At 44.9% G+C, this 19,289-nt stretch overlaps 1 protein-coding gene across 1 annotated transcript in view; it reads right to left on the bottom strand.

The window, feature by feature from the left end:
- The window catches only part of SEMA5A (semaphorin 5A), a 554,671-nt gene that overhangs the window by 362,079 nt on the left and 173,303 nt on the right, over positions 1-19,289 (bottom strand). Inside the window, exon 3 of the mRNA XM_043887779.1 lies at positions 424-618. Coding sequence (XP_043743714.1) covers positions 424-544 — 121 coding nt within the window. The 5' untranslated portion in view covers positions 545-618. The remainder of the gene's footprint in view (positions 1-423; positions 619-19,289) is intronic.

Genomic DNA, 19,289 nt, shown 5'->3' with positions numbered 1-19,289 from the left:
GAAATATTTGAGACAACAAAAGAATTCTGTCTGCCATGCAGTGCCAGATGAAGACAAAGGCATACACTGTGTGGTAGGACTCGGGCTTTGTTGAGAAATGCTGAAGTGAAGAATTTTTTGTTTTGCTTGGTGTGTTGTTATTTCTGTGGGTCACATTTTTCTCCCCTGCTTCACACGCCTAGGGGGCTGACAGCACCTGTCAAGTAAACGTGGCCTCAACAATGGGATTGTCTATCTGTGATAATTCTGACCTTGAATTCTTCTCAGTTTCAAAATATGAAACACTCAGGATGGGGGATTGCGTATTTTCGCTCTGATTTTAAACAAAAGTCACAGAACAACAGAGGGATAACCGCTGGTATCCTGAGCATGAAACTTGCACTTAAATGGTGCCTTTGCAATGCGAGCGTGCCCGACTCTCACCTTTATAGGAAATGACTGGGTGCTCTGCTCTCTGGCACAGAGATGCGTCTGTCTCTGGCTGGGCGAGTCTCCACCACCCCAGGCTCGAGAACAGCCACGCGATGACGCAGGGTCCCTTCATGGTGGGCAGGAGACCGTCAACACTGGGCACTTGTCTAACCAGAAGCTCGTGGTCCCGTCATGTGTGGAAAGTGCCTAAAACACAGAGAAGAGAAGAAGTACATGAACATGGGCTCAGGTTTTTAGTAGGTGGTCTTTTGGTAAAGCCTCAGCACTCTAGTTAAAAAGAGAGAGAGACTTGGAGTACCTAGAAAAACATCCCTTTTTCTAGAAAATATTTCAGAAATGTGTACATGTATATGTATAGGCTTCCCAGGTGGCGCTAGTGGTAAAGAACCCACCTGTCAATGCAGCAGACATAAAAAACACGGCTTCCATCCCTGGGTCAGGAAGATCCCCTGGAGAAGGAAACAGCAACCCACTCCAGTAGTCTTGCCTGGAGAATCCCATGGACAGAGGAGCCTGGTGGGCTACAGTCCATGGGGTCACAGAGTTGGACACAACTGAAGAGATTTAGCATGTGTATATATATATATATCTGAATCCAGACCTCTGTTTCTCCCAATAATTTTATGAGATAACCCATCCATTATAAAAGGGGAAATATGCACGCTTAAGCTCTATCGAGTTGTCATCGTCACCCCTGAAGAATGCAATTTAAGGCTTATGATCATGGATTGGTTTTTCCCTCGGAACACCATTCTTACCTCCCCGTGCAGACACAGATCTATATGTGGAAGCCCGCAGAATTCCTCCCCTTCCCTTTTCAAAATACAAAAACCCCTATTAAAGTAGGCCATGAGCATTGTCCTATCCTAATAACCTGATTAATATCATGCCCCCAACTCTTAAAAATCATCCACAGTGGGTGAGTTTATCCTTTGAAACTTACAGGTGACCTGCCTGCAAACTTTCTGGCTAGCGATCAAGTGTGAATCAAATAAAACCTAAGCGGAGCACCTACTGGGTGAAATGAAATTACGGCGCTGGGAGCTGAGAGACTTTAAAGAGGATGAATAATTTAAAAGATTAATAAGCTTTAAAATAAGATAGGCTTATAAAAATAAGGATAATCCAAGCTGTTGGAAAGCCATAAAAAGAAGCTGGAGTGCTGTGGGAATTAGGGGACAGAGCACGCTGCTATTTAGAGGAATCAAGGATGGGCCCAAGGAGGACTTCATATTTGAGTTTAATCGTGGAGGATAAAGAGGATTTCAACAGACAGAGATTTCCGGAAGTAATCCAGAAGGGGATGAAAAGACTCACTGGACGGGGTAAGAGGAAGGATCAAGCTGCACGTGCTGGAAACAGTTTACCGTACTTGACCTGGACCCCAGAGGATGTAAAGGGGAGAAGTGAGAAGCAGCTGAGACAGCAGGTTGGGTTAAGATGTGGAAGGTGAATGAGACTGAGGTCTGAGGTCTCTATTTCCATAACAATAAGCCACCACAGTAAGTTAACATTAGAAGAAATGTTAACAAGATCACTCTCACCAGAGTGCACATAGGAAATTGGGTAAAGAAGAGCATAAAGGTGGAGAAGTTAAAGTGAAGCTATGGCAACTGTCCAGAGAGGAATCAGTGGAGCTGTGATTTCGGGGGCTTCAGTGCCAACAGAAATTAAGGCAAACCCAGTAAATACATCATGTGATGGGTAAGGGGAAGTCCAGAAAATTAAAGATGTCATAGATTCTTCAACCTTCCTCCCACCAAAAGCTGGATCTGCATCCCTCCCCTGCAGCCCCGAATCTGGGTTGGCTCTCTGATTGCTCTGCTTAGCCGAATGTAATAGAAGTGATGACACCCCAGCTTCCAAGCTCTCACCCTTAGAGACCGGCAGTTTCCACTTCCTGTCTCTCTGATCACATCCTCTGGGGCACGGAGACACGGGGTCAGAAGTTTAGTGCCCCTGAAACCGCCAAGCCAGAGAGACCACATACAGGTCCTCCTAGAGTTATCTCCCATATAGTCCAGGTTCCCAGCCAGCCCCACCAAGACACCTGATACGTGAATAAAGCCGAAACCCACCGGGTGACGTCAGTAAGTATCCCAAGAGTAGAGGCAATTAGTGGAGCCCGGCCCAACTTCCTCATAAATGGCTATTGTTCCAATCTGTTAAATTTGGAGGAACGGAAAGCAAAAAGCACAGATGGACTCAAAGAATGTAAGTCACTTGGAGGATAGTGAGGCCACTTTTCCAAATATGAAAAACAACAGAAGAAGTTTTAGAGGAGGATATGATCATTTGGTTTGGTGTGTGTTGGGTTTAAGATGCTGAGAGAACATTTAAGGAAACGCAGCAGACTGTGGAAAATCCACGGCGGATGCTCAGAAAAGAAAAAAAAAAAAAAAGAATGCAAAGACAGCATATAATATTTAGAATGGTTAAAATCATGGGTGTGGTTCAGACTCATGAAACATGAGAGGGGAAAAATTGGCTAAAGAGAAGTGTTTATTTAGAAGCTGTTAAAGAAAAGTAACCACACAAAAATGAGAGAAGAAACACAGAGCATCTCGCAAATATAGCACCACGAGGGCCAAATTAAGTTGGAGGGAGGACAGAAACAACACACTTTAAAAAGAGACCTCATCAACTGTACCCTGATGAGGCAAAGCAAAGACCACTGGCTTTATTGAGTCAATGAACAGTCAGTGGTCAATTTTGAAGTCAGTTTCAGAAAAATAGGAGACAGAATCCATGACCCAAGGAACCAAGAAGGGAACAGATGAAGCAAAAGAGGGACAGAATATTTGTGGTACCTTGAATGTTAGGTAACCCCAGAAAACTCAATGAAGTCAGAAAAGCACTAAGGGATCAAAGTTCAGAAAATTTTAGGATACAGAAAACTGATAATTAAATGTGTCTCCTTTTCTGAGGAGTGGGGAATGGAGAAGAGAATGCAGATTTTAGAGGGAGAGGTAGTACAAGATCCAGAAAAACAGGTGACAAAGGATTAAGGTTCCAGAAGAGAAGGTGGTCATGAAAAAGAAGAAAAGGGCTTCATCTTTTAAAAGGGAGTGTGTTCATGAATATATGGTAAGGGACTGTACAGTCCACAGAATTCTCCACGCCAGAATAATGGAGTGAGTAGCTGTTCCCTTCTCCAGGGGATCTTCCCAACCCAGGGATCGAACCCAGGTCTCCCGTATTGCAGGTAAATTCTTTACCAGCTGAGCCACAAGGGAAGCCCAAGAATACTGGAGTGGGTAGCCTGTCCCTTCTCCAGGGGATCTTCCAAACCCAGGGATCGAAGCCAGGTCTCCCACATTGCAGGCTGAGCTTTACCAGCTGAGCCATCGAGAGAGGGTGGTTATGAAAAGGAAGGAAGGGGCTTCATCTTTAAAAAGGGGGTGTGTTCATGAATACATGGTAAGATATCAAGATAGTGATGAAATAGAGATGATATCTCACTTTATGAGATATAAAGATGGAGAAAGTATGAAGCGGAGGGTACATCATCTTTCACAATCTCCACCTTCTGATTCCCGTTGACTCAATGTTCCCGGGGGTAGAAATGTGCTAATTACACAGAGAAACAGGTGAAGGGGCTGCAAATCATGTTGAGGCAAGAGAATGGTGTCTGTGGGAGGGAGAGACCATGAGCAAGAAAGGTGGAGGAAGGAATGCAGAGAAAAACTGGGATCCAGGGGCACTTCCATCCAGTCAGGCCACGGCCCCTGCCCAGAGACAGCACACTGTCACGGACAATGGGGTCCCAGTCGCTGAGGAGTGGGGCGTAGAGATGAGAATGTAGATTTAAGAAGGAGAGGTAGTATAAGACCCAGAAAAACAGAGGTGCCGAAAGATTATGGTTCCAGTAGAGAGGGTGGCTATGAAAAGGATCAAAGGAATTATAAAATTAAAAGCATGGTTATAGTGGATTATAAAATTAAAAGTATGATTAATTTCACCCTTGGAAGTGGGGTCACAGTCTGCAAAACTGGAGACTGCTCTAGAATGCAAGCTTAGAGGTGAATACAGGGACCCAAAGGGAATACTGGGGTCCCTGTGACCTGAGGCTTATGACGTCTCACCAAATGACGTATCTTAATAGGATTTTGGGATTAACACAAAGACACTACTGTATAAAACAGATAATCAAAAAGGACCTACTTAGCATACAGCACAGCAAACTCTACTCAATTTTCTGTAATAACTTACATGGGAAAAGAATCTGAAAAAGAATGAATGTATGTGTATCTGGAATTAAATCACTTTGTTATGCACTTGAAACTAACACAACATTATAAATCAATTCTTTGTTGTTGCTGTTTAGTCACTAAGTTGTGTCAGACTCTTTTGCAACCCCATGGACTAGCCCGCCAGGTTCCTCTGTCCATGGGATTCTCCGGGCAACTGGAGAGGGTTGCCATCTCCTTCTCGAGGGCATCTTTCCAACCAGGGATCAAACCCATGTTGCCTGCATTGGCGGGCAGATTCTTTAACCCCTGAGCCACCAGGGAAGCCCAATTCTACTCCAGTATAAAATAAGAAATTAAATTTAAAAAAAAAGAATGACAGCTGTCAGAGGTGTTCGGGTGTAACTTTGTTCTGTTCAGAGCAAGGCGTACAGCACCCTCACCAATCCACCCGGGGAAGGTTGCAGGTAGATTATCACTGCCCCACGTCACAAAAAAAAAAAAATTGGTGATGATTAAAAATATATAGGAAAGCTAATGAAAGTAACAGTGAAGTCTCAACAGGTGCTAGCTAGCTTTGTGACAGGCAGCGCCCCGAGCACTGACACCCACGCCCAGCACCCACCAGGCGCCCGGAGCAGTATCTCTGACACTCCGACTCCCCCTGAGCAGCATCCGTCACGGAGATGGATGGGGACATGGCCACCTCGACCTCTGAGACCGAGCTCGCGTCACCTGGAGGCTAAAAGCAAATTCTTTCTCTTGCAGATCGCTTTTCAATGTGTCAGATCCAAGGCAACCCAGAAACTTCTGTTAACTATGGAACAAGCCACACAGACAATGGCCAATTGGGACTGTCTTAAATTTACGACAGCCATGCGTTCCTATCTCAGTCCTGACGTCTTTGCCTCCTGAAGGAAAGGTGAAGAAAAATAACACAAATGCCCGACCTGTCCCCTCCCTGGGATTTTGGAAGTGATGATTAGAGAAGGAAATGCCGTGTCAAGGGAAAGAGCAGCTAAAATGGGAGAGACCCGTGGTTTGATGGGGAGGAGATGAAATTACAGGTTTGCTGTGTTAAGCTAAGGGAAGCACATTTAATGAGAACAGGTGATTTTTAGAAGTTTATAATTTTCAGACTGTAACATGTTACCTTTTTTCCCTAAAATAAAGGCACCATAAACAGTCATCCTGGTAAGGTGCCAGGGAGGGGCATTCAGAGTCTTCATTTAGATCAGGGTTTTCTGAGCATCCTACCATCAAACTAACTCCTTGAATAGCCTTCTAGTCTAAGTGGGCTCAGATATAAACATCAGGCCCTTCCATCCTGGACTCTCACTTCTTAGTGGAATACCAGAGGCTGGGGAGAAGCGTCTTTAAGTCAGCAAGTTCGGGGCTTAGTCTCAGACATACTGACATTTAGATCCAGGCAGTTCTTTGTTCTGGGAGCTGTTCTATGCATTTAGCACCATTGCTGGCCTCTCTCTACCCACTCCCACCCAGTAACCAGTAGCATCCCACTATCTGTGCCACTGAAAATTGCCTCCAGATTTTATCAAATTGTCTTGGTTGATAATCTCTGATTTGAATGTGTCAAAATAACTCTCCCTCTTTAGAAATAAAAGAAGCTATCATCACTTGAAAGATTATTTTAAAATATGCTTATAAAAATTATCCAAGTGAATGTGTATGGAATACTTTCAGGAAAATTTCAAGAAAAATGAAAGTCACATTAATTAAAACTATTTAGCTCCGTCAGGGAAATACATGAGGAAGAAATTTTCAAAGGATCAATTTTAGGAAAAGTTGTTCGAATTCCATCCTAGCATCTCTGGAAAATTAAAAGTATGTTTGGTGAGTTGATCCTAAGCGAGTGATTTTGTCAATAGGAAGATTTATTACAGAGAGCCTGGTTGGGCTGCACAATCAAATCATTTTCGTTGCAGCTACTTCAAAATGCCTCCAGCCTTCTTTTCAGTTTCCTGACGTGGGAGGGAGAAGCCCTCTATAAGCTGGATCTAAAGAAGCAAAACGCTGTATATGTGTGTTTGTGCAATAAATAACATTTCCCATTCACACCCACACTGCAAATGAATAGGCTTTGGGGAACAGAAAATAACTGTTGCTTTTAGTTTAAAAAAAAAAATTACTGCTGTCAGAAGAAAAATCAAAAGAATGAAAGCTACACAAGAAGTTTTGCTTTGGAAACAAAGTCCCACTAGTTATTAATAAAAACAGATCCAAAATAAGCTTCATGTACCTCTTTTCAGGGGCGACTGGTTTTCTTCCAAGTCTTAGGTTAGAAGTGGCCACTGGTGTTGAGAGTCTGCGGAAACCCTGCCAGCCCAGCTCCCACCTGATGGCTTCAGGACCACCATCTCCGAAAGGATGAGGTCAGCTGAGAGAACTGACCCATGAGCTGCTTGGAGACGACCAGGAGGCTGAGCTCCACCCTCGCAGGAGTACACCGACCCTCGGGAAGACGCTCTGCATGTGCGTCTTAACTGTAAAACGTTATGGTCTTTGGTACCATCGGAAACGTGACAACATTTAGAAGATGGGGACGGACAGCTCTTCTAAAGGTCTGTGTTTACCCTCATCTTTCCAAGCATCTCGTGGCCCTCCTCCACGGGATCAGATGAGCTGCTCCCCCAGGGACTGAAGCCCCAGCCCAAAGCAAAAGCAGCAGAACCACTGAAGAAACCAGCCTACCTTTGGTACAGACCACGAGCCTTACGCCCGCACACTCTGGCAGAGCCAAACGTGGCCACTTGGAGTCTGTTGCACCATCAGCAGCTGCCAGGTAAAGAGCCCGGCCCCACTGAAACCCTCGCAAGATCGTCCCACTGCCTTCCCAAGACAACCCCCTGCCCTTTCACCAACGACCCACCTCCACCACCGCCAGCACCAAGGCTTCCCTTCAGCCCCTCCAGCCCAGCCATGGCCCTTCCGGTAAGCCTTGCACACACATCTGCACATCTGCGGATGCCTCAGGCCCACGTGTGTCCTGAGACTTCCCACTACCCAAGGTCAAGGCTGGCCTCCACCTTCTGCACACACAGCAGTTGCCTACTCTGGCCAAGGTGGCAGATCCCCTGCGGTAAATCCTGGTGAATCATGAGCAGTCTCTACTTCCTCATCAAGGGGTCCACGGAAAGTCATAACCTTCCAGGTTTCTAAATTTTGACTTCTCTCTTTTTTTTTCATAAACAAGTTATGGGTTGAACATGTAGTGACAGCCCCAAGTTAGGCATTCCAACAAGCTGAACTGGCCGTCTGAATGAATCAGAAACCACATAATTGATGTCCTATTTAGCATGGAGAGCTCACCCATCCCTCGCCACAGAGCAAGCACCCTTGTCAGGCCGTTTATTCAGCCCCTTGGCACACAGGATACGGGAAGTGGCTCAAAAACTCATGAATTTGAGAGATGGGAGGGACATTTGAAGTCACCTCGTCACTTTTCAGCAGAGAAAGCAACAGCTCAGATGGATTGAACGGATCTTCTAGGGTAAGGTAAGATTGAATGAACAGTGGCAGGCCACGTTAAAACAGGAGCAAAGCCCCCTGGCCCTTTGGCAGGTGCGCCTACCTTCCTGCTCACACTGGGAAGACCACACACTTAGGGCCACAAGAGACTCAAATCACACCCAGAAACACAGTTATCTCTGTTAAGACTGAAGCATAACAGATGAACCCATGGCCTGGAAACAGGGGTCATCACTAATCCAGCCAGTCATTGAAGGATGCCACCTGTGGGCAAGGGAGAGCGCTCTGACACAGGGGCAAAGTGAAGAGGGCACAGTCTGGGCACTTCCGGCTCACAGGTGTGAGTAATCAAGTGAGTCAAAACCCACCTTTTGATAAACACCCAGTTATCCTAGAAGTAAGAGCAAATCTTAAGAGCCACAGGAAAAGGAGGAATCCCTCTGAATGGAGGAAGAAGCTGTGACTTCTAAAGGGTTCAAGTTCAAGAAGGGGGAATAAAGGTCAGGGGCCATCCAAGCCCATGGGGTGTATTCAGAGCTGGAATGAACCTGTTGAATGGGTCTGGGCTGTTTCCTCATCATAACATTAGACATTCCAGGTACTGAGCAGGAAATGACATTAAGTGAAGAACCAATAAAACAATAAACTTAATGCAAAGTGTTCAAGTAAACAGATTCTTCTATTCTTTTTCAAAAACAATAACCAAACATTGTATTCTTTGGGAAATATAGCAAAATTAAAGTTTTCTTGTTATGGTACTGAGTCTATAAAGGAAATCAGGATGTTCACCAGGCATATTGCATCTTCAATTTTTAGGTATACTTTTGTAAAAGTTGAATCCTCTTTATATTGTTTTAACCCATGTACTGTGACTGCCAAATTTCAGCCAAAAGAGGTTGCACACAAATGAATTAGTGCAACATTTTTAGGAATGTCTTAATGAAAACCCTAACCGCCCTCAAATACGGAACCCCTTCTGCATGCTACCTTCAGGTAACTGAACAAGAAACCGACTTTCTTACTCACAGATTTTCATCATATCTGAACTGAGATGAGATGGAATTTTATGGCTATATAAAATGACCTCATGGTATAAAATGGGAAAAAGCAAACATTAAACTATTTTATACATTTCAATAATGGTTCAGCTCCAGTGACCTTATTTTATATCTCTCTTCAAAGGGAATTGTTATTACACTTTTGCCTTTTTCTCCTTGTTTAGTTCTAGATCGCCTGGAGGGATCATAAAAATAAATGAAGTCCATTAGATAAAATTATTATTTACACAAAGGCAATATTAATTTTATCTGTCAGCAGGTTTTAAAACTAAGTGAAAGTTCATTCAATGTACTTCTATGCCAGCTAAACCAAAAGAAACTCTTTCTAAAAAAAAAAAAAAAAACCTTAAATAATGGTCCCACAAGACAAGATAACTATTAATATATTTACAATTACTAAGGGATTTATCCAGAGAAGTTCCCTCAAGGCAGGAAACTCATATGGGCAAAACAAAATAATCACGTTATAAATGACTCCCATAGTGTGACAATTACTATTCATAGCTCCTGTTCATTCCTAGGTAAGATAGGCAGGCGGTGGAGCGACACTTTGTCTCTTGTCAACCAGAAGGTGTGATGTCGATGGTGGCATGTAAAAGCATGCAACAGTGGCAGGAAGAAAAGAATGCTCTCCAACATCTCTACTCTGGTCAGCATCACTGATCACCTTGTGATTGCCGAGTCTGATGAGCTTATGCAACTGGGCATCTATCACCATGGCAACTGTGCTCATGACCTCTGCTCTTAAATGTCTCCCCAAACCCTCTCCTCCCTGGCTTCCTTAACCATGCCAACCTCCATGCAGTGTTCCATTGCATTCAGAACCCTTATTTCTCACTCTTCCCTTGAAATGAAGGTGCAACTCAGCCTTTCCCAAACATTCATTTCTTCTCCGTCCACACACTCTCAGTGGCCCATCTCTTCAAACTCAATGACTTGATACAGTTCCTAAAAGTGGGTGACTTCCAAGTCTATAATGCTCTGTGAGACCTCTGTACATAATGCAGATCTATAAATCAAAATAGACCTCCTCCCAAAATAGACCTCTTCACACAAATCAGACAGAAGGACCCCATCTGAGGGTGACTTCCTTGTCTCCCTTATCAACTGTATCCTTTATGCCTACTTTCACTCATCGCTGCTCCCCATCCATGCCGACATCCAAAGCATAATCCAAGGACTCACCCCATCTGCCCTCCTTCGTCTTCCCAAAGCTCCTCTGTCATTTTGTCACTGTGTTCTGACAACTCTCCCCCAACCCACTGGAAAAGACCCTGATGCTGGGAAAGATCGAGGGCAGGAGGAGTAGGGGACAACAGAGGATGAGATGGTTGGATGGCCTCACTGACTCAATGGACATGAGTTTGAGTAAACTCCGGGAGATGGTGATAGACAGGGAGGCCTAGTGTGCTGCAGTCCTTGGGGTCACAAAGAGTCAGATACAACTGAGTGACTAAACAGCAACAACCCCTCCCTACCCTAAACACCCTCTCTATTTCTCACTTCTACAATATTGGCCATTTTTTGACAGATTTTCTTGCCTCCAGTTCCAATTTTTAAGCTTCATCTCTGAGTAACAATCTTCTCTGATTCTTTCCCACTTTCCTCCACTCCCATGGGGCCCCGACACATCAACACTCATTTCTATTTGTCACCCTGAATTACAATTACCTGTGTACATGCTCCATTCGAAAATCAGGCTATGACAATCCCAGCCTCTGGACAACACAGAAGGTACAGTGTATACACAAAAAAAATTATCTCATGAGAAATGAGTCAGTGGAGAGAAACAAGGCACACTCGCACATACCTCTCTACCTTCTTATCAATATTGATGCTTCCATTAAAATGCAATTCTTGTTCCCTTTCCTTCCATAACTCTGCTAGTCACTGTCACAGATGCTTTATTCCTCTATTAAAATTCTCTTAACATCTGGTCCAAATACAAGGATTCCCACGGTTTTGAGAAATGTCCTTTCTAAATGTCATAATTTTCCAATTAATGGTCAAAGGGATGAAGGGATTACTATAGGCAGACCAGTTAAAAAGAGGAAGTCTCGCTGGGCCTGGAAACATGAAAGCACATGGAAGATATAACCGAAGTTTGTAAACCCTGAGGGGTTTGGATAAGTTATTCTAGCACACCATAATTCGCTGCAACCGCTTGGAAAAAAAAATCATAGGATGAAAAAGGAAGAAATTACAACTCACAGCAGAAGTAAATTCATCAAATTCATTGTTGCAGGGTGAAAATACAAATAACTTGAAATAGCATCAGATAAATCTGGGGCTTCCCCAGTGGCTCAGCAGCAAAGACTCTGCCTGCAATGTAGGAGACTTTCAGGAGACAAGCGTACAATCCCTGGGTTGGGAAGATCCCCTGAAAGAGGGAATGGCAACCCACTCAAGATTCTTGCCTGGAAAATTCCATGGACAGAAGAGTCTGGTGGGCTACAGTCCATGGGGTCATAGTCAGACGTGACTGAGCACACACACAGCAGGTGGTAACAGATAAATTTACAGATAATAGACTACTAACAATTCGGGGAAACTACAGTGTTTAGTGAGAAGGCTGCTGATTGGCGTTTTCAGATTTCAGTTGGGAATGGCCCCGTGTGTGACATCTAATGATACCTATTAGGTCCACTGGGATTTCCCCAGTGGCTCAGATAGTAAAGAATCTGCCTGCAATGCAGGAGACCTGGGTTTGATCCCTGGGTCGGGAAGGGAAGATCCCCTGCAGAAGGGCAAGGCAATCCACTCCAGTATTCTTGCCTGGAAAATTCCACGGACAGAGGAGCCTGGTGGGCTACAGTCCATGGGGTCACAAAGAGTCAGACACAACTTAGCATGCACGCACATTAAATCCAATGGACCAACATGTCAAAGCTTATTCATTAGAGTTCAAATCTGTTACACTCTTTGGTCTAAGAACAAAAAAAGATAAACTTCACAAGCACTAATTATATTTGGGGGGCAGTTATTCAAAAACAAAAATAAGAAATCCTTACTAAAATAAAGAATAACTATAGTTAATATTGCATTGCATCTTTGCAATTTGCTAAAAGAGCGAATGAGGCTTCCCAGGTAGCAATGTGGAAAAGTATCCGCCTACTAATGCAGGAGACACATGTTCGATCACTAGTTTGGGAAGATCCCCTGGAGGAGGAAATGGCAACCCACTCCAGTATTTTTGCCTGAAAAATTCCATGGTCAGAGGAGCCTGGTAGGCTATAGTCCATGGGTTTGAAAAGAGTCGGGCACAACTGAGTGACTGAGCACACAAGAGGGCAGACTGTAAAAGCTCTCATCAAGAAAACAATACTGAGACATATAATATCAAAATCAAAGATTCCACTATCAGAGAATGATAAAATATAAGAAACCACAAAGAGGGTTATGTGGTTACGTACGGCATCAATACACCTCTTCCTCTCCTGAAACAAGCTTGTAAAATAAGCATCAGCATTCTTTCGTATTCTACCGATGTGGAGACAAGACTCAAGGAGGTCCCGCAGATAAATGGAAGAGCTAACAATTTTAACAGGTACATCCCTGGTTCCAAATCCACAGTCATCTCACTACACTGAAGATCCTGCCTCTGTGTATACAATAATCATGTATTGGCTAGAGACTGGAGCCCTGCTAGACACACGGATCATCTGTCTGAAAAAATAAGCAGTGCTCTATTTCTACCAACTGACTTCGTATTGGGCTTGAAAATGTGTTTCCTTGCAGATAGAGATTTTGCTAACTAACTGGCATCATCATTCATAGACCCTGAAGTCAGAGATTTCATGGACCAGAATTTAATCCAGCCAGTGATGAACATACACCAGCCTGAGCAGAACTATGAGATGGCCTTGGCATCTTCTGTCATCCTCTTCCCGCCATCTATACATCCTACTAGGAGCCCAAGACGTGCAAGAGCAACTATCGGGTGGGGAATATCAAAGGACATCTCAGCTCCACCTCGACCCTGAAACTGCAACTTCCATCTCTTCACTTCTACTTGAGTGCAAAGAATTACCTCCAATCAAACAAGGACCTAACATGCCCCTAGCTGCCACTCTTCCCCAAATCTGCTTCCTCCCTGAGTCCCCCCCATCATTACTAGAGTCAATTTGGTGTCTCTAATTTCCCCATGTGGTACTCTAAACCATCAATAAACCCTGTCCTATGGATCACACTTCACACTGATGCTGAAGCTCCAGACTTGGGCCACCTGGTGCAAAGAGCCGACTCATTGGAAAAGACCTTGATGCTGCAAAAGACTGAAGGCAAAAGGAGAAGAGGGGCAGAGGATAAGATGGTTAGATAGCACCACCGACTCAATAGACATTAATCTGAGCAAACACCGGGAGATAGTGAAGGACAGGGGAACTTGGCGTGCTGCAAGGAGTCCATGGGGTCGCAAAAGAGTGGGACACGACTTAGTGACTGAACAATAACAACAGCGGATCACACACCTGGCCCTCTCTCCCCTCAAAGGGTGCAGTCCCACCTGAAGCTGTTTCCTCTCCCACCTGCACCCAGCAGAACCTGTCTCATCAGAGTCTTGGGGCTTTTCTCTCTTGACTCCCCTCCACAGAAGTCTCTTATCTACATCGCAACCAGAGTAATCTTTATAAAGAGACTGAAAATGCCAAACTCATAGAAGCAGAGAGTAGAACTGGCTGCCAGCAGTTGGGGAGTGGGAGAAACCAGAAGGAGGACAAAGGTTCAGTTACAAGAGATAAAAATGTTCTAGACATTTAATGGACAGCACGGTGACCATCGTCAGTAATACACACTGTGTGCTTGCCATGTGCTAACAGGCTAGATCTTAAACGTCCTCATTACACGGGCACACACGGGCACACACGGGCAACAGACGAAGGGGTGGATGTGTTCAGTAGCTTGACTGTGACAACCATTTCACAATGTGTACATACATCAAAACATCCCATCGCACTATCCTAACGACATGGTATGTTTATACGAATTCCTAATATCGGAGGGACTTTGCATTACAAGCCCAAATATAACAAAATCATGGCAGATTGTCATTTTTTAATTTTTACTGGAGTAGAGTTGCTTTACATGGTTGTTTCTACTGTACAGCAAAGTGAGGCAGCTCTGGGTATGTATATATATATATTCCCACTTTTGTGGCTTTCCTTCCCACTTAGCTCATTTTAATATAACTGATTCACTTGCTTCATTAAGATCTTACGTCACTTGTAATTTTTGATCCTATTCTGGTGAGTGCAGCCATGAAATTAAAAGATGCTTGCTCCTTGGAAGGAAAGTTATGACCAACCTAGACAGCATGTTAAAAAGCAGAGACATTCCTTTGCCAACAAAGATCCGCCTGGTCAAGGCTATGGTTTTTCCAGTGGTCATGTATGGATGTGAGAGTTGGACTATAAAGAAAGCTGAGCGCTGAAGAATTGATGCTTTTGAACTGTGGTGTTGGAGAAGACTCTTGAGAGTCCCTTGGACTGCAAGGAGATCCAACCAGTCCATCCTAAAGGAGATCAGTCCTGGGTGTTCATTGGAAGGACCGATGCTGAAGCTGAAACTCCAATACTTTGGCCACCTGATGTGAAGAGCTGACTCATTGGAAAAGACCCTTATGCTGGGAAAGATCAAGGGCAGGAAGAGAAGGGGAAGAGAGAGGATGAGATGGTTGGCTGGCATCACCGACACGACGGACATGGGTTTGGGTGGACTCCAGGAGTTGGTGATGGACAGGGAGGCCTGGCGTGCTGCAGTTCATGGGGTTGCAAAGAGTCGGACACGACTGAGCGACTGAACTGAACTGAACTGTAAGTAAAATTGCGTATTACCTTTCTTAGGCTTTTAGGTGTTGTTATCAAAGTTACAAAGTTCCATAAAATTGTTGAGATAATCATCCAATAAAACTTCCATCCTATTTGCTCTTTAAGAAAACAAAAACAAAAAGCATGTTGTACACTGTGTTATGCGCTGTGCTAAGCTGCTCCCGTCAAGTCTGACTCTTATCGACCCCCTGGACTGTAGCCCACCAGGCTCCTCTGTCCATGGGCTTTTTCCAATGAGAATCCTGGAGTGGGTTGCCGTGCCCTCCTCCAGAGGATCTTCCCAACCCAAGGATCAAACCTGTGTCTCTTAAGCCTCCTGCCCTGGAAGGTGGGTTCTTTACTACTAGTGCCACCTGGGAAGCCCCGTTGTATGCTGAAATATATGCAATTTTGATTTGTCAATTGTACCTCAATAAAGCTGGACAAAATAATCCATTATAATAAAATACCTGCATGTTTTTAAAGGACGGACCCCACCCACTTCTGCACCTTTCCCTCCAACACTTCTATGCACCATTCTGGGACCACACACACACCCATGCATACATACACCCAGGTACACACAGGCACACACTCATCTCTCTGGTATTTTTGCCCACTGAGCTCATCAGTTTTCAGATGCCACTTGCCACTCCTTAGGTCCAGAGGTCATTTCGCCAGGTTGTTTCAAAGCCTCCTTCTCATTCCTCAGGTTTCTCCCAACGTCACCTCCTCAGAAATGACTCCCAACTTGGCAGGCTGACACGGCCTCTCACTGTCTAGTAGATTCTGTCCTGTTCTCGTCTTAAGTGAAAGTGAATGTGAAGTCGCTCAGTCATATCCGACTCTTTGCGACCCCATGGACTGTAGCCCACCAGGCTCCTCTGTCCATGGGATTCTCCAGGCAAGAATACTGGAGTGGGTTACCATTTCCTTCTCCAGGGAATCTTCCCGACCTAGGGATCGAACCCAGGTCTCCCGCATTGCAGACAGGTGCTTTAACCTCTGAGCCACCAGGGAAGCCCTTAAAATTACATGAAATCACTCCACTGATGTATCTGCTTATGGCCTGTTTAATCCACAAGAATATCGGAGCTGGAGGACTGAGCCTTGGTCACGCTCAATGGATGTTCCCAGAGTCCAGAAGAAAGTATGATATTAAATATTATCGCCTGACTGACAAGGTCCTAGAAAGGAAAGAAACCAAGACAGCCTTCAGCTAAATGAAGGAAAAAAATCGCTCTAAAGGCTTGAATGCTTTCTGCCAATGCCTCTGAGTGGTGCTTACCAGAAGCTTCAGGAGCATTTCTACAGAAAACTACAAGTTTCCTCACAAGCAATCAGTCTATTAGGTGAGATTTCAGGAGAAGAAGTCAGCAAAGCCCATGAATGAGATGGCACAAAAGCATGGAACAAATAGCGTGTAATACAACGCTGGGACCTGCAGACGTGCTGTGAACATATGGTGTTTTATTCTTCACTTCATTAGCCTGAAATGTGGAAAGGTCATTGAGGACATTACAATAAAGGTCTCTGTGGTTTAAAGTAACCCCCAAGTGTTTTAAGTTCTACATTTTCTAAATATTAAAAAAGAGGTGACAGTGGATGTGTTAATGGAAACGCAATAAGAATTCCTAAATTCGAGTCCAGTAAAAGCAGGGACAGATTGCATCAATTTGGCAAGCCGTTCCCAGGTGGTGCAGTGGTAAAAACTTTGTCTGCCAATGCAGGAGGCTCAGGAGACATCAGTTCAATCCCTGGTCCAGGAAGATTTCCTGGAGATGGAAATGGCAACCCACTCCAGTATTTTTGCCTGGGAAACTCCATAGATGGAGGAACCTGATGGTCTACAGTCAATGGGGTCACAAAGAGCCAGACACAACTGAGCCACTGAGCACACACACACAACACAACAAACACTCTTCAACTGTGAGGCTACAACAGAATTGCAGGATGCCTGCTTGCTTGCCCGTGCCATGAGAAAAGAAAAAGTACCTACCGTCCCCCAAGTCCCAGTGACCCACCTGCCCACCATGCTGGCGTGGGAGAGGTAGCCATTCAGAGAAGCTTAGGCACACAGACTTTGGACCTAGACTGCCTGGGTTTCACTTAGCTCCAACACTAGCCTTATGCCTGAGGGTCCATTATCTGTCAAACAGGGATAAAAGCCATGGCTTAAGATCACATGCGTTAATTTGAAAGAACATAGATAACTCCCTAGCAATTAGTAAGCACCAGAAAAGTTTTAATAAACAAATAAGGGTTATATTTTAAATGCTTCTTAAAATTTGCAGGGGAGGTCCTTGGCTAAGAGGAGACTCTGCCTTGGGCCCGCCAGTGTAATAAACTGCACTCCACTATCTGCATTGTCCTTCTGAGTGAGTCTGTTTCCCGGAAAGCGTGGCTATAACATTTGGTGCATGGGCCAGGAAACTCCTCACTTTGAGGAGACAGGTCTCATTTGAGGCCACCCCGAGGCTTTGTGGCTTGAATCTCCTAGAGGGGGGAAGGCGCCTCGCCCCTCTGGAAGGATTCTGCTTCTCAATGCCCGGACCGTTCACATCAGCAGGTAGTGGACGGCAGCAGGGGAACTGAGCGCTCAGAGCAAAGAAGACATACCACGCTGACCCGGAGGATGCCGAGTGGACCACCCAGAAGGACCCCACCGACCCACGGGAAACCAAGATCATTCTGAGGAGGAAGAAGAAAACTAGGTCCCAGACGAGCCCTCTACAGGATGGAGCTGGGTAAACGACTCCTGCTGCTCGGCCTCACCAATGCAATTCTGAACTTGGGTATGTGGGGCTATGCCCCTGTCAGTAATAGACAGACTCCCCTGGTGGGTATCATCACTCTGTTATGGGGACTTTAACAACAGAAAGGAACTTTCCTCTCTCTCACCAACCATAACCTTTCTTTGCCCTCTGGTGTTAGAAGAAGCCATCAATGGGCCAGGGACATAGGGTTACATTTAACATGAACACCAGCCTTACGGAGATAACAAAGGCTTATACCTCATATATGAGAATTAAAGAGGAAAAGGGCTCCCTTACAAAAGGGGGACAGGGCTCCCGGTGCCTTGAGCAATACTACCAGGTCTGGGATGAATATTTCTGGATGACTCCTGAGAAAGGACAGTTGATTGCCCCTGCTACTATTTGCTGGGAACAAAAAGAACAGAAAGTTGGATTTGGAGACCATCCCCCAGACCCAAAAGAATTGTTATTTGTCCCCTGAACAAAGTAAACAAATCTTGGAAGTTACCTATCACCCCAATCAGTCTGCTCAGTGGCCCGGTTCCGACTGGAAATATAATCCTGGAATCCGCTGGGTAGCCCCCAATGGGACCCAGTGGCTCTGTGGGCTTAACTTATGGCCATGGTTACCAGTTGGCTGGGTGGGGCGTTGCACATTAGGATTTGCTTTCGCCCATGGCAGAATTAAGCCTAGCCTACACCAGCCTCCAGTAAACCTGCCTTATCTGCATGCAAGATGGACACGATCTGTGTTCCAATGGTATGACTATCTTGCTGCCTTGTTTATACCCTCTGTAGGGACAACGGATATCATGGTTAAGGTAGAGGCCTTAACTAATTTCATTAAACAGGCCCTCTTAGACAGTACTAAAGCCATTCAAGCTTTGAATGAAGAATAGATTCAGATGAGGAAGGCAGTAATTCAAAATAGGATGGCATTAGACATACTCACAGCAGCCCAAGGAGGGACTTTGGCAAATGGTGTGTACATCCCTGACCTGTCTGAAGATGTATCTGCTGCCTTGGAGGATATGCAAAATCAAGTGAAAGCCATGTCTAATGAACTGTTGTTATAGTAATCTTGATCATACTGCTTTGTGGACCCTGCTTCCTACAATGCCTTGTGAATTTTGTAACCCAGAGGTTGATAGCATTCTCTCATGGGGGTGGCAGGAGGGCTAAGGTACAATATATCTCAATAAATGATGCTCGTTATGGAAACTAAGAGCATCAAGAGGGGGGAATGAAGAAGGAATTCATAGGGCCTGGACTCCATCTCAGGCCTGTCTGTGCTGATCGTGCGCGGCCACCTCTCCAGTGGACTCTGAACTCTGTGCTTAGCGCCTGTGGGAATGACAATGGAAGGATAAGACCCCCCTCTGGGCAGGGGAATCTTGAAGAACAGACACTAATCACCCCTGCCTCCGGACACTATCTATCAGAATGTAAGCACAGGCTTATCAGTTATTAACTATTTGGAATGTAACTGCGGGCTTATTGATTATTGACTGTGTGAACACATAACACGTGAATGATGGGGTTATTGTAGTTGTATTTACC

The sequence above is a fragment of the Cervus elaphus genome, chromosome 25 (assembly GCF_910594005.1).
Source record: "Cervus elaphus chromosome 25, mCerEla1.1, whole genome shotgun sequence".
In the NCBI taxonomy this organism is placed as follows: domain Eukaryota; kingdom Metazoa; phylum Chordata; class Mammalia; order Artiodactyla; family Cervidae; genus Cervus; species Cervus elaphus.
Note: the sequence above shows the minus strand (reverse complement) of the source record. Positions and strands in the feature narration are given on the sequence as shown.